Here is a 15,379-nt window from a genome sequence, read left to right as displayed (position 1 = left end):
GTGCATTTGCTTCTAACTAAACTTAGTTTGAATTTGATGCAAACTCTGAATCAACATGCACCAATGCTACAATTTTCTAAATGTCACAATCATTTGTTAACAAACATGTATTCATTACTTCAATTACTCATTGTTTCTGCCTTAAATTATTACAGTGTTTAAATTAATTCATGTTTAGCTTACTGTGTGATTTGTATATGTACATTTCTGAAATGCAGAACAGTTGCCTCTGATGACAGATCACTCTAAATTGTAATGTGGACTCATGCATTTTCTGTAAAGCTGCTTTGAAACGGTGTGTATTGTGAAAAGCGCTATACAAATAAATGTGAATTGAATTTGTAAAATCAATTTGTCATTTCATATAAAAAAACATTAAGAAATATGTTAAAACAAGACCAGGAAGAGGAAAACAAGTTAAGGCAGAAAAGAAGGCTTTTTTAAATGTGCTCCACTCATAAACACACACAAACACATGGTGGAAATTCCAGGAAGAATATCGACTGATCCAGTTTCCGCGTCTTACCGCGCACTGCGCGCGCAGGGTTCAATCCATCCGGATCATTCTCCTGGATTTCATGGCGCTTCCTCCTCCTGCCCTTTAGTTACATTGTATCCCCCTTACTGAAAGGAGCGAGGGATCTAGGACTCAACTCAAGGGAAAAAATGAATGAATATACGTGAAAATGGACGTGCCGAGATGTTGGATTTATCGTCTTGGAGTTTAAGAAAGACGTATTTGAAGAAAGCTGTGAGATTTCGATCCTGCGATGCCAGTTTCAGGGCAGTGTTTGCATTTCTGAACGGGATCTTTAGGAGTGTGATGGCTGCTGGCCTTCCTTTTCTCTAGTTGCTGGATGTGTTGGGAAGTGCACTGCTTTGGGATCATTTTTGGAATTCCGTGCGCAAATCCAGAGGCCTTTCCACCTTCCTCTATGGAATGTACATAAGTATTCTCTGGATAGGGGTTCGCGTGTGGGGTAAGTGACGCTGGGATTAATGCATTTCTTTTGTGTGTGTGTGTGTGTGTGTGTGTGTGTGTGTGTGTGTGTGTGTGGGTAGGGGGTGGTGTTTTATTGGTGCAGATGGAGACTGGAGGTGCTTTAGCCCGTTAGCTTAGCTCGGTTGTCATGGCTCACACATGCTTTGACCATCTTAGAGAGTCATTTCCTTAAGAGCAACGCGTCGCGGATCAATGCGCTCGAACAGCGCGTTAGGTGCGGCGAATCGAACAACGAGTCCCAGTTTACTCGATTACGAGCACAAATAAACGGGTTGCGAGTCCATAAACACCCCGACAGTGCTTAAAACGGCTGTGGTTTGTTTATGCTGGAGTTGCAGTTCTCTGTGGAAGAGCTCGAGTCTGTTATGAATGTCAAAGGATGCGTGCGAGTATCAGAATATTCGCAGTGAATCACTGCTCCAACACAGAACTCACTCCAGATAATACAACCTTCAACAGTCACACGTCTTCAGAGCAGTGCTCATACACTAACAAAAGGTTTTAGACATGGTATCATGATTATATCATGGTTTTTGGACGCGAACCATGATAGTACCAAGTGGTTTTCTTTCAAGTATATTCGATTACAATGTAAATTACATGGTTTATGTAAGTACTGTGTTATTAACATTTGATGCCATATTTCTATCTTATCCGCTTGCTTGATTTTCCCACTGATGCTAAATAATCGTAACAAGTCCACAAGTTTTTCCAGTAGTTAGCATTATGATGGGGATTATTAGCTCTTCAACTAATCTTACACTCATTCTAGTTTTCATGGGCTGTTTATAATGGGATGCTATGTCAAAACATAATTGTAGAATCTTTCATATAAATTGAAAATTATTTGTTTTGCTGCAGGCTATAGGGAAACACTTTTCATTTTCTCCTTTTAATTTCATAAAAGTCTATTTTGGCTCTGAACGCTAACAAAAAAAAAGGTTGGTGTATGTTTTCCTTTCATTGTCCATTTTGTACCATTTTCTGATGGTTTCAGATGTTGGTACCATATAAACACCATGGTATTCTTTGACATACCACATCCATGTAAATACCTTGGTGTGTTAATATCATCTAGATTTATTCAGTCCATGGACTGCACTACTAGCTAGGGGAACCTATTGTGCACTATTCAGTATGTGTGTGAATGCAATTGAAATGCATTTGCTCTGTTGTAATGTTTAAAGAATTAGCACAGATATCAAGTAGCCTCAAATAAAAAGACAAGCAGGGAAACCATAATAAATAGCATATGGAAATAATCAGCTTTCAGAAGAAACCCCAGACTTTATGTGGTCTGTTATAAAATGGGCTATTTGAAGAGTTGGAGCAGACACCTGCTGACATCCTCAAGATAAGTCGAAGATGTTTGTTCAGAAAATCATTTAATGAACTTGGGTTTCATATTAAGTGTTTTGTTTACAATTTCCTTCTTTTGGAAACACAGTATGTTAATACAGTCAGTGAAGCACGATCATATGGCTCATTTCTATTGGCCACACATCATCATCTGGTTCTATATAAAAGCTTATGTCAGGTGCTTTTATATAGAACCTTCCATGGGTTCCCATCATGGGATCATTCAATGGATTTAGTTGTCATTCATTTGTTATTGTGATTCAATTTTATGAATGAAACAGCTCGTAAAAATATTTGTCTCTAGAATAACCTGTTAAACATAAAAGGATTATGCAATCATTTAAACTTTTCTCCTTGTTTATCCCTATATCCTCTCATTTTTGCCATACAGGGTCCTTTAAAATTGAGCCAAGAACCCTAGTGTTCTATATAGAAGTCCATTGAACCCGGAAGACTAATTTTAAGTGTTCCCACAAAGGATTTTTTAATGTTTTTTTTTTCAATTTATGAGAAAAATAAGGTCTGCGGTAGAGCTGCGTGATTAATCTCATTCCCAAATGACAACGATTCGCCTGTCTATGGAATCAAATCACTCAAACCTGCGTTGTGCTGAACCAGAGCAAATGTCACGTATAGGTATGAAACCGCACACAGTTTTGTTATTTCTGTGTTACAAATATTCATTTCGCAGAACAATTGGGATAAAAGTTTATAGTTCGGATATCAACACTGATGTCTACAGTACGGTAGTGATCACAATAGAGCAAATCATCTCCTGAAAGCACTTGACGCTTCAAATAAAGATTATATCATTACATCGTTACACCAGTAGGTGGCGACAAGGGACTGTTAAACATGTATTTGGCATTGAATTCATCATTCAAGAGATGCGTTCAAAAACACTGATTCATCCAGTAATGAAACAAGTGAAGTGTTTATGAGTGAGTCGTTGAATCATTCATTTAACCTGTTTTTTTTTTAATAGTTTATTCAGATTAATTAAACATTTTAAATAGACTGTTGCAATTAAAATGTGTCAAAGCCTCTAGTAAATTAGGCCTGCATGATATTTCGTTTAGTTTAGTGATCTCTGTGTGAAACGGAAAAATCATGATTCCCAGTTTATCCAGAATCATGCAGCTCTAGTGTGTGTTAAACATAAGTTGACGATACTTGGATGTTTTATTCTACAACATAAATTACACACGTTTGGTGTGTAAGTGTGTGTAATTTGCGTCGTGGAACAAAACATCCAAGTATCGTCAAATTACGTTTAACACAGAGCTTATTTTACTCAAAACCTCATTATAAAAACCCATAGGGAAATCTGGAGGGAACCACTGGCGGGTTTTGACGTCACGACTGCAGCACTATTAGACGGTACTGGTAATACTTCAAAGAAAAATGTTTGTGACACTATGTCCCCAGAAAATTGCAATATTATGAATGGAGGCTTGACACCAAATACAGGCAAATATGTGACATTTTCTATCATCTGCTTTCAATACGATTGGCTTTTATCAGTGATAATGTTGTAGAGTGCTCATGTGGAGATGAGTTGGCAGTCAGCCGGAGGGCGAATCTATTTCCTGGATCTCAGACACATTGTTTTCTCTCTTTATGAGCTGTTGAGTTGAGTTTTGTCTGCAGGCCAGAGCTAGATGTTGTTTACTCTCCATACTTTACACTGGAAAACTTTTGCTCAGCTTTGGTCTAGACAGATGTTTTTGTAAAATGTTTTTCAGCCCATATATATATAGCGTAGCGCTCCAAGCTTTGATATTGAACGTTCTCTGATCCTGTGTCGGGATAGTCCAGGGAAATCAATATGTCCGAGCCGGTGGAATAGAGATGCATTGCTGTAGCTCTCGCTGTAATGTTTGTGAATGCTCAGAAAGATCCATACTCTCATTATGAATTTACAGTTGTCACCGCTCAAGCTATGCGCATCATTCAGTTCAGCGTTTCGATCTTTATTGCACGTTACAAGTGCTCTGTTATGCACTTTGGTGCGATTGTGCTTTATCTTTCTAATGCAGATGAATGTTATTCTCTATCTGCTTTTGAAGCCTTGTTACATTGTGGTGTCAATAGGGCTGATTATTTGATATTATTATACTGACAATGTATATGGCAAGCCGATTTAGTAGTTTTACTAGTAAGAATTACATTTGAGAGCTCTACAATTCAATTATTACTTGTAACAATTACAATTACAGAGCTCTCTAATTGAATTTTTACTAGTAAAAAAAATCATTAAAGATATGTATAATTGCAGAGCTCTGTAATTGAATTAAAGAGCTCTGCAATTGCATTCATAGTAGTAACAATTGAAATAGAGAGCTCTCTAATTAAAAATGAATGGAAGTCCAAACACAGATTCAACAATGCATTACCGTTATCAGAAATGTTCTTCAAGCATCATTTTAGATGCTTAAAATGTTTAGTGAAATCTACCTATTTATCACTATTACATTGGTGAACATAAAAAGAAATGATCAGATATCATTCTTCCCTTTGTACATTTAGTGAAAAACTGAAAAGCATGCCTTAGATTTTTACTGTGTTTCAGATGTTGAATTTAGCCTCTTAAATGTACTTGGCAACACCAGCTCTTAGCTCAATATAATAGTTCCCTTAGCCACTTTTAGTCATTTTACAGCAGATAAATATCAAGATGCAGCGGATTGAATAAGCTGTGCGTCTCCTGGACTTTTAGAGGGATCGAACATGAGTCCACATACACAGACAGGTTAGCTGCAGATGTTGTACACTGACTTTGACCTCTTCGACTGTTTGTTCCAGCAGAACAGCTGCAGTCTTTAGACGTACGAATGACCATCTGGGATTCTGCTCGTCAATGAAGGGGCCTGCGATCAACACGAGCTTTTGCGCCGTGTTCTTGGTGGACTATCGTCATTACAAGGCATAGTTACAGGGAATCCAATGGCTCGGTTATGGTAGAAAACAAATCTTTATCTAAATGGCAACCCAATTATCATCCTAACTTAGAATCCTAACAGTAACCATTTTTCAAATCTAGGATTTAGGAAGTTTCTGTAAGACTAGATTCAAAAAGCTTTTATGATTTAGTATGAATATGGTATCTATATTTTGGTATCTAAAATATGGTATCTAAAATTTTCACTTGTCCCACCACAAAAACAGTAAAAAAAAAAAAAAAAATTATATTGACCCAAAACCTTAATAAATAAGGCTGTGACACCAAAACCTACTTTCCTAAATCATATACATTTCATATGTTGTTAAAGACAAGCAAAGTTGTCTTTTTCAGGTAGAGAAAATGAATAATCAAATATAAAATGGCACTGCATGCATAGTCTTCACTGTATAAATAAAATGTAGATTAAACCTTATTAAAGTTACTAAAGTTAATCAGTCCAGAGCAGTGAGTGATTTCTCTTTATCTTATGTTGTTTGATGAACAGTAATGACACAGATGGCAGGAGGAATATTAGGCTTCTGTCACTTTAAGAGCGAATGCACACATCCAATACACTGATACACATGCATTTTATTTCTCAACTGTTTGTTCACTTAAGATATAGCCTAACATATTATGTTTACTAGGATATTCGTTGAGACCAGCGTTTTTTGGGACGTTTTTCATGTGAATATGTCCGTTCAAGCACAAGATGTAGTTTTATTTTTAAAAAAGTGTCTTTTGGCTAATTTTAGACATTAAGCATTGTATTAATAATTATTTATTTATTAAATAACCCCAAAATTTGATATATAATTTATAACAACAAAGTACAAAAATGTTTTCCTGTTAACACACTTATAAGAAGTATCATATATGTATCTCTCATTTTTTAAAGGAATGAAATAAACACTGCGTATACATTTTATTTGAGGATTGAAATAAAACATTATTCTAAGTTTGTATTTCGAAATTGATCTACTCATCCCTAGTAGGAAGTAGAAGCACTGTTATTGATTCATGCGAGATGCTTGATTAGGGAATTAGTGTCTGAAATTACAGCGCTCACATTCAATGCCACTATTAGGCTTTTGTGATGATTAGAGACTTGTGAAAACTTATATGGAAGTAAATGAAAGGCTAATATAAGCTCCAGCTTAATGAACAAAGCCATCCGCTCGCTGAACTGATCTGCAGTTAAGCTTGGTGAAGCATTTCAAATATGGATAGAGTAACAAGAGTTGATCAGATGCTTAGATCTAGCGTGAGCGGGTTTCTTAAGTTATTTTCCAGCTCTGAGCTCATTGGCATTGCAGGACAAATGCTGCAGACTTGAGTGTTAATTATTTACGCTGTCAGAGGTCAAAGTGCATGCTCCTTTGACTTGTGTTGGCTTATTTGGCCGTACCCTGGCTAAGCAGAGATGACCTGTGTTAAAGAATGACTGCTTTAATTAGACATCAAACATCAGGCTTTGAAAGCAGCCCAATTTCAGCAGACACATGTTCTTAACCAAATACTTTGGCACATAATATAGGTCAAAATGCTCACGATTTCACAGATCTGTTTTCTATTTAGAAGTGAATGTCTTTGCAAAAATGTTGCCATTGTTATCTAAACTTTGCTCATTGTTCAGTGTAACTCTGTTAATCTTGTTTGCAAGATATACACTTTTAACAACTGAATAGTGGTCAAGTGATAATATATTTTTTAACGGCCTATGCAGATATCTAGAGAGCAGAGTTGCCATACGCAACATAAAACTCTTTATTATCTGTTTTTATGACTGTTGGCAGATTTTGGAACTGGCAAAAGAAGGAAATTTCACTCAATGATATTTGGCTCTGTTTACACCAGGTATTAAGATGCGATTTGGTCGATCGGGTCACAGGTGGACGACACTAAATACAGGTCAGGGTCTAAAACGTTTAGAGTTTGACCTCTTTCAGAGCTAGTTGAAAACACATTCGACCTGATTGCTTTCGTAGTGTAAACGCTCATGTGATCAAATGTGTTCAAACAGCCACAAAAGACCGTCTTCTCTTTATTAACATTATGGGAAGAGCTCTAGCCAGACGGGATTTAAACTTTGTCGACTGAAGACCCAAGTTTGGTTTAAAGATGAAAAACGTACCAAACACAATGTTCTCACACCATTCCTGATTTCTAACACACACTCTACAGCGTTCGGCTGGTCTTTCGGCTGTCAGAGCAGAAACTAAAGCTGATGCTCTCCGTGTGTTTTTCCATCATCTCTGGTCACGTTCATATTTAAATTGTGTAAGCTTATTTTTTCCATTAGATTGAAAGATCTGAAAAAGCCCACACATTTACCCACCCATAGACCCTGCCCTCGAAGAAATCAGGACAGAAGTGGTGGAAAGTGGACAAAAGAGACGGATTAAAACACCGGGTGTAAACAGCTGTAAAATGGCCAAATATTGATTAATGATAATTGAATGAATGATTAATTGTCCTGGCCAATCTATTTCACTAGACTAATTAATTTTTTTTTTTTAAATTTTAATATTTTGTGTATAAAGTTAACCATCATCACAATCACCAAATCATCATCCATTTTGATGTCCGTGAAGGTTGTAGTGTATAACTATGTATCTTTACTAACTGTACTTGTATGTGGATGAATAGTAGAACTGGTAAACTGTTCTTTTTTCTAGACTCTTATGCAAGTGTTTCCTTTGTTTTGCCATCGCTGAATCGTCAAATGCCACAGTTGCAGAAATGATTTAATAAGTTATGGAATGTTGGTTGCACTTAACTTAACAGTACATGCATTTACGGTGTACTGACCCAAGAAAGAACGGAGTAATAAAAGGTAACTACATGGTTGGGCTGTGCAATTAATCGTAATTGATTTTTGATTTTGGCTTCCAACGTTTATGAAAACATAATCGAGTTAAAGATAATCGAGTTAAACTATTATTAACCGCTGCCACATTCCTCACTGCGCCAAACCTAACATCCAAATCAGCCAAATAAGTGAGTGTTGTAAAATATAGTCTACTGTTGCTAAACTACGGGACATGTTTGTTTGATATTAAACAGTGTTATTAAAAGCGCATTAAGCCGCAAAAGAGACACTGTTTCCTAGGCGGCTTTCTGTGCTTTCAATAAGCAAAGAATACTGTGGGCTTCGCCTAAATGGTTTAATAGCCTACACACAAAAATTTTAATTGTGTTTTGGGAAGTATCCTCATAAACACAGTTGATTATGTCTTAAGTGAATGTAAACAGTTGAGAAAGAAAACGTGTGTGTGTAACAGTATGTTGGATCCGTGCATTAGCTCCTAAAGTGACAGCAGCCTAATATTCCTGCTTCAGTCTGACGTTAATGTTCATCAAACAACAAAAGACAAAGATAGAATCACTCACTGCTCTTGAATGAATAACTTTTGTAGCTTTGATAAGGATTAATCTATGTTTAGTGTATACAGTGAAGACTATGCAGTGTTTTTACATTTACATTCAGTTTCTGTTGTAGGCTATTAGCTATATTTTTTGTCCATTTTGTTTAATTCGTTTCTTTGTTCTTAATGTATTGCTCTCTGTTTACTTGTCTTCTGTAACATTGTCTACATTAGTTAACCTATTAATTAATCTACATTAGTTAACCCAACTATTAGTTTTTGTTGAAGTAGCCTATCCATAATTGTGAAATTACTCGTATAATGAAATAAGACTTTGATCATATCGTTTCATATCATATCATTTCAATATTGACCAAAATTATCTTGATTGTTTTTTGCCATAATCGAGCAGCCCTACTTACATGGACTTAACATGGGTTGAGGTTAGGATTATGGTTAGTATGTAGTTATTACACAGTTATTACTATAAAAGTACGGTAACACTTTATTTTACAGTGTCCGTGTGTTATAGGGCTGTCACTTTACGTTCGAAAATCGATTGCACAATCGATCGGACCAACCAACACAAGTTTCGAAAACGAAAATAGAGAATCGATTTTAACGGTCTTTTCTCGGAGCTCGTCACGATACGCCCGCAGCGAACGTGCATCACACAGCAACTCTGACAAACACACATTATACTTCTGCATAATGTTTCTATTTTTACTACAAAAATGTGAATTCTGCCGGTATTCAGACAGTCTCATGCATACAGACACAGATTCAGGCTACGGTCAACAATCGCCTACGTAGGCAACATTTGTTTGACTTTTCTAACCGTAAACACAGGCATGTTGAAGACTGCAGTAATGTTTTTCATTGATGTTATGGCAGTCCACTCTGCTTATTGCTTTTCGAGAATGTTGCTCTCCTGTTTGTCATTGTGCATGAAACCTCACGCCAATAAATCAACAGGAATATTGCTGACTTGAGCGCGTCTCAAGCGCCCTCTTTACGTTCGTCCTAATGCCTGTTAGTTGTCCGTGGATTTGCCCATATTTGGCGTTTAAAATGGAAACGTCTTTAGACATGGAAAATGGATTTTACAATCGATTCAATGAACACATATGTCTCAAAAATCAGGATTTTTTCACAAAAGTGACAGCCCTAGTGTGTTACATATGTTACATGTACTTACCATAGTAATAACAGTAAATTATGCATAATTACATGCAACTAACCCTCAACCAAACCCTAATCCTAATCCTAGTACTTAAATATATAATTACACTGTAACAACGACACCTTAAAATAAAGTGTAACCAAAAGTACTTAGTATATACATGAATAACAGAACTGTAAAATAAAGTGCTACTGAAATTTGAATCAAATGCGATGAGATAAAAATGTGTACCTGAAAATAATGACAAGAAAACATGCCTTTCTGTTGAGTTTCTCAAATTAACATGGAAAAGATTGATTGCATCTGTTTGGGACACTCTTACTCTCCTGCTTTTCAAAGTTATTGCTCGCGTTTTGTGTATTTGCTCTTGTGTGGTAAGCCAAGTCCTTATTTAGTGCTGCATATTCATCACTTACCGTTTCATTTTCAGAGTACAATTTCAAGACAGATAATCCCTCTTTGTGTGTCTCTCCTCTAGGGCAAAATGTGGGCGACTGGGAAGTTGACATCAATACGTTGAGGCCACTGTTCTCCTTCTCCCCACACCCTGGCAGTCTGAGAAATCAGACGTTACTGTGACAAACCTGGGCCGCTGGCACTAAAATGTCCCTAAGTGGTGGCACTGCAGGCGGGAAAGGTGTGGACTCGAATGCGGTGGACACTTACGACAGCGGTGATGAGTGGGATATCGGGGTTGGAAATCTGATTATCGACCTTGACGCTGACCTAGAGAAGGACAAACTCGAGATGTCTGGCACCAAGGACGGAGGGGGAATGGCAGCTCCACCCAGCGCAGTAGCGGCTCTGCCAGACAATATCAAGTTCGTTAGCCCAGTTAGTGCCCCTCAGGGCAAAGAGAGCAAATCCAAATCCAAACGCAACAAAAATTCTAAAGACAATAGCAGCAAGTCTCCAGCTGCAGATGGAGCAAAAAAGGAGCATCAGGGACGGACCCAAGGGGAGGTTACCGGTGCGACAGGTAGTTCAGGAGGCGGCAACTCCGCTACGGGCAAAGGTGCCGAGAAGGGCGCCAAGGCCTCACGCGGTGTGCCAAACAGCAAAAAGGAAAAGGAAGTATCGAGTGGGAAAAACAAGAAAGAAAAAAGCGAAAGCGCACCAGTTGCAGTCGTGGCAATTGAGAAGGAGATAGTTGTGAACGCTCAGGCGTTTGGAAGCACACGCAACACGCCCTTTGACAATACGCAGAACGCAGACATTGCTGTGACAGAGCAACTTGGGAATAACGCTCTGGAAACTGTTGGAATTGTCTCTCCGTTAGCTATTAAATCCGAGCCGGAGGAGCTTGATGGGGAATGCAGAGTTCTGAAGAAGATGAAAAATGAAAAGGTAAGCGCGGATGGCCCGCTTGTATATTTCAGCCATTTAGCAGCTACTGCAAATTGTGTTATTGATGTATTGATAACTTGAGTCAATATTAACGACCTAATCCTCCTGAATGCAACTGAGTTGTTTCCTCCTGTTTCTGACATTGTGTGTGCTTTGTGATGGAAAGACCAGATTTAAACTTGCATTACCCAAATAAGGTAATCATGGTGTTTCAACTGTTGGGTCATGGATCTGGCATTTAAAAAAAGATATTTTGCAAAAAAATTAGCATGATCACAGTGTGTATAAAAACGTATTCAAGCAGTATTTACAGTATTATGCTAACGTTATTACATTACAAATTTGTTTGGCTTGTTTTTCCCCCCTGTCGTTCCGGTCTTTGAATAGAGGGAAGTTTCGGGCTGGTTTGGCTGTTAATCCCAGGAGCCAAAGATGTGTTTTGGGGGGGGGGGGGGGGGGAGGGGAGGAAAGAAGCTCAGACCCCTCAAACCCACTGGCCTAAACTTGCTGTGGGGGAAGGGTTGGAAGAAGGTCATTTATCTGCATCTACACAAGCTTTTAATCTGAGCAGAACAACTTCTGTGCTTCTGGGAATCATTAAAATTAGGAAGGAAATTCCAATTAAAGCTTCAAATCCAGTTTCAGGTCTTAAGCAGATAAGTGATGACAGTGTTTGTTTGTATCTTTTACATTGGCCTTTTATCTGTGGAAAAAACAGTTGTGGCTTCCACCGTGTTAAAAACTTAATTATGTAGCCTAATGTTTTGCAAGTACATGCCGTTCGACTAAAAGAACAAATGCGGATTGTCATATTCATTACAGGATTATGTTTGCTAATGTTGTGCTTTGTTGCGTAGATTTGCCAACATTGAAATTCCAGTCACCATAAAGAGCCTACCATGTCTTCTGGAGATGGTTTTAAAGCCCATTTTAAGATCACTCCCTAAGATTTTTTGTCTTTTCAGTCGCATGGTGTGACAAAATAAATCTGTGGTAGATTAGGTAGGTAACCATCATTTCAGATATTGATGACCCAAATGTTGTAAATCAAAGCCAAATCCTGTACTCTCCCAGATTTTCAAAGTGCGCAATCTTCTTGGAAACATCAGTACAAAAAGAGATGTTTGCTTCTCGGTGATTGTTCACATGACTTGGTTCTCGGGTCAAGTAGATATTATGCAATTAAAAGATTCCAAACTTGAAGTAAGAATGCAGTGATTTGTGCAAAAAAAGGTCAATTTTTGCAGTTTATGTTGTGACGGTTAATTGCGCATTGGTATTTAATGTAAATTGAATTCCTGTAGGCCAATTTTTCCAAGAAGAGATGCATTTAGTATGTCTATACGTTCAACATATTTTATAAACTATTGACTGATTAATAGATAATCTGCTTTTTCCCCTCCTTTGTTTTTGGTGTCTGCAAAATCCAACTGGTTGACCTCTAAATTTTAGTATTGGTGATAGTTTTGGATGGTGCAACACTGTTTTTTTTTTTAATGGCGTTTAAAATGATTTTAGCTTATGATGCAGCATGCGAGAAGGAATTCAGTAAAATACAAGGTGGCAAAAAAATCAGCAATTAGAGCAATGGCAGATTTGTGAAACAAAGCCTTTCCGTGGTGCGTTTCCCTCAGCTTTGTGCATGGCGACTGCGAGTATGTCTGGATGGGTGTTAAAGCCAGCAGTGAGGGTGGGGGAAGGGAGTGCGCGAGCGAGCTAGCACTGCTAATTCAGCTCATGAAAGGCTTGAGCAGTGAGAGCAGCTGTCCTCCATTGTCAGCCAGCAAATTTCCAGCATGCCTCATTTCACCTCTCAATGTGAGCAGAGAGAAAGCTAGAGGGCAGAACAGAGGGGGATAAACAAACAGAGACCGATAAATGAGAGAAGGAATGAATAAATGAGAGAGGACTGTTGAATGCCTCAAGTTGCCGCAGTGCTTCCAAACGAAGGTTGGAGAGATCATGTGTTAAATGCCAGCGATGGAGTCTGGGTGTAGCTTTGCGAGGGGTTGGAAGGTGCTCTGCTCGAATCTGCCGAAGAAAAAAGGACAGAGGAAAGAGAAGGGGGAACAAATGATCTGGCTAAATGAAAGGGGGGAGAGGGGTTGCTTTGTAAGTGGATGAAGTCTTTAACTTCCTACACACTAAGGAGCTTGTCAGCACTCCCAGTTCCACTGAGGCGAAAGAGGACTGGTGAAGAAATCAGGACTTCGTCACAATTCACTTAATTGCACTATTGAAAATACAAAGTATTATTTGGGTCACACTTCCACTATAAGCAATGTGTTTTTTTTCCTCCTCAATGTTGTGGTGCTTGTAAATTAAATTAATTTGAAGGATTAGTTCACTCAAAAATGTCTTCTGAAGAAACACAATCACTTTATATTATGTACTGATTTAATTTAGGCTTTTATTCAAAAACAATTGATCAATGCACATTAGAGCTGCACGATTCTGGATAAAAAAAAAAAAAAAATGTTTAAAATAGAGATCACAATATCCCCGCAATTCTGAAAAAACATTTTCTGGAAGTTCTGACCATTTTAATTGCTTTTTAGATTTGATTATTTAAATAAATAAAAATCGGGTTGAGTGAATGATTCAATGACTCACTCACAAACACTTCACTTGTTTCATTACTGGATGAATCAGGTTTTTTGAACGAATCTCTTGAATGAATGATTCAATGATAAATACATGTTTCATAATCACTTGTCGCCACCTACTGGTGTAATGATGTAATGATACAATCTTTATTTGAAGCTTAGGAATAAGATCACGTGTGTAATTGTGCATGCACGGTGGTAAATGAAAGCTCTTTTTTTTTTTTAGATCTATTACAGGAAAGAAGAAATAGCATAGTATAATAGAAAAATGAACGGCATTTTCTAACACCATGCCATTTAGTGCTAGAGTAGATGATGGCAAAAGTTATCGGACATTTAAAAAAAATGGTGGAAATGAGCATCCACATGTTCATTATCCAATAACATTACAGATAAATAAATAAATAAATACAGAACACAAATATCAGCCAATAACCAACATGGTTCCAATATATTTTTCATCCTTATTAAAACTGTTGCATCTTCAGCCTCGCATTCGTCACAGTTAAAAGAGTTAAAAAATGCTGCAAACTCCAAGGGGTTGTGAACAATATAAGCCTGAAGCACACTTTGGAAAATCCACTGCAAACAGTTCATCCTGGAATCTTTTGGCATACAGTGCATTATTTGAGACACACTAATCCTACTCTGGCTGACTGTTTAGGGTGGATGTTATGAATTGGGATGCGGTGTAGTCAGTTTAGGGCATGTGGTCTGATCATTTGAACAGCTCTCTCTCTCTCACGGTACAGAATGAGGGTGGGAACTTGCTGTGATTTTTGTAGAAAACTTTTCATAATCTGTAGCATGTGCAGCACATTGTTTTTCTGAAATTAAAAATTATTTAGCATACAACTTTTGCAAAAACAGCTGTTGTATAAAGTAATGTGGGGGTGGCCATTGGGACCATCATGAATCTCTTTACAATGGCAGTTCTTTCATTTTGACAAGCACAATGCTTTAAGCCCTTGGGGCTGCTGTGAAAAGTGGAACATTATTGTTTGATCAAGAAAATCACAAGATCTCATTCATACTTCTTTCTTATACTGCCGAATGTATAAAGAACTGCCATTCAAGGATGCTTAGTTAGTCGTATGCTGTGTTTAACATCTTTGTGCTCTGGCATTGTGTTTCGAGTTACTCTCTCTAATGAGGTTAGTGTCACTGGAAAGATCCTTTTAAGAAGATTAGAGGGAATTGTTAAAGATTTCAGCGACAGAATGATGTCGGGTTTCTTTGTGTAGGAGACAATCCAGGCAGCATCTAGCGCCGCTTTAGTTCACAGTTTACAAATCTATGTGTATTGGGATTGAATGCTGCATGAAAATCTTGCGTCTCAGAAACTTCAGGGTGATCTTGATATCGTAATGGTATAGTTTGGGATAATTAGAGCTTACAAGATGCGATCTTGATTCAAACACCCACATGATCTTATTCCTAAATGACAGCGATTGAACTATTAAGCCTTTGACAAGTGCGATCACAGCGAACATTCAGATCTGCGTTGTGAATGTGATCCAGAGAGAGCAGTTGTCATGTAGGTTTGAAACCGCTTCACAGTATCATTAA

The 15,379-nt window shown here is 37.8% G+C and overlaps 1 protein-coding gene across 2 annotated transcripts in view; it reads left to right on the top strand.

The window, feature by feature from the left end:
* The first annotated feature begins 534 nt into the window (after positions 1-534).
* znf609b (zinc finger protein 609b) overlaps positions 535-15,379 on the top strand; it is a 56,503-nt gene continuing 41,658 nt past the window's right edge. For both annotated transcript variants that reach the window (XM_079864930.1, XM_079864929.1), the window contains exons 1-2: positions 535-980; positions 10,336-11,204. In XM_079864930.1, the coding sequence (XP_079721056.1) occupies positions 10,461-11,204 (744 nt within the window). In that variant the 5' untranslated portion in view covers positions 535-980; positions 10,336-10,460. The remainder of the gene's footprint in view (positions 981-10,335; positions 11,205-15,379) is intronic.

The sequence above is a fragment of the Squalius cephalus genome (genome assembly GCF_949319135.1).
Source record: "Squalius cephalus genome assembly, chromosome: 3".
NCBI lineage: Eukaryota > Metazoa > Chordata > Actinopteri > Cypriniformes > Leuciscidae > Squalius > Squalius cephalus.
The sequence above is the reverse complement of the archived record's forward strand: the minus strand, read 5'-3'. Positions and strand labels throughout refer to the sequence as shown.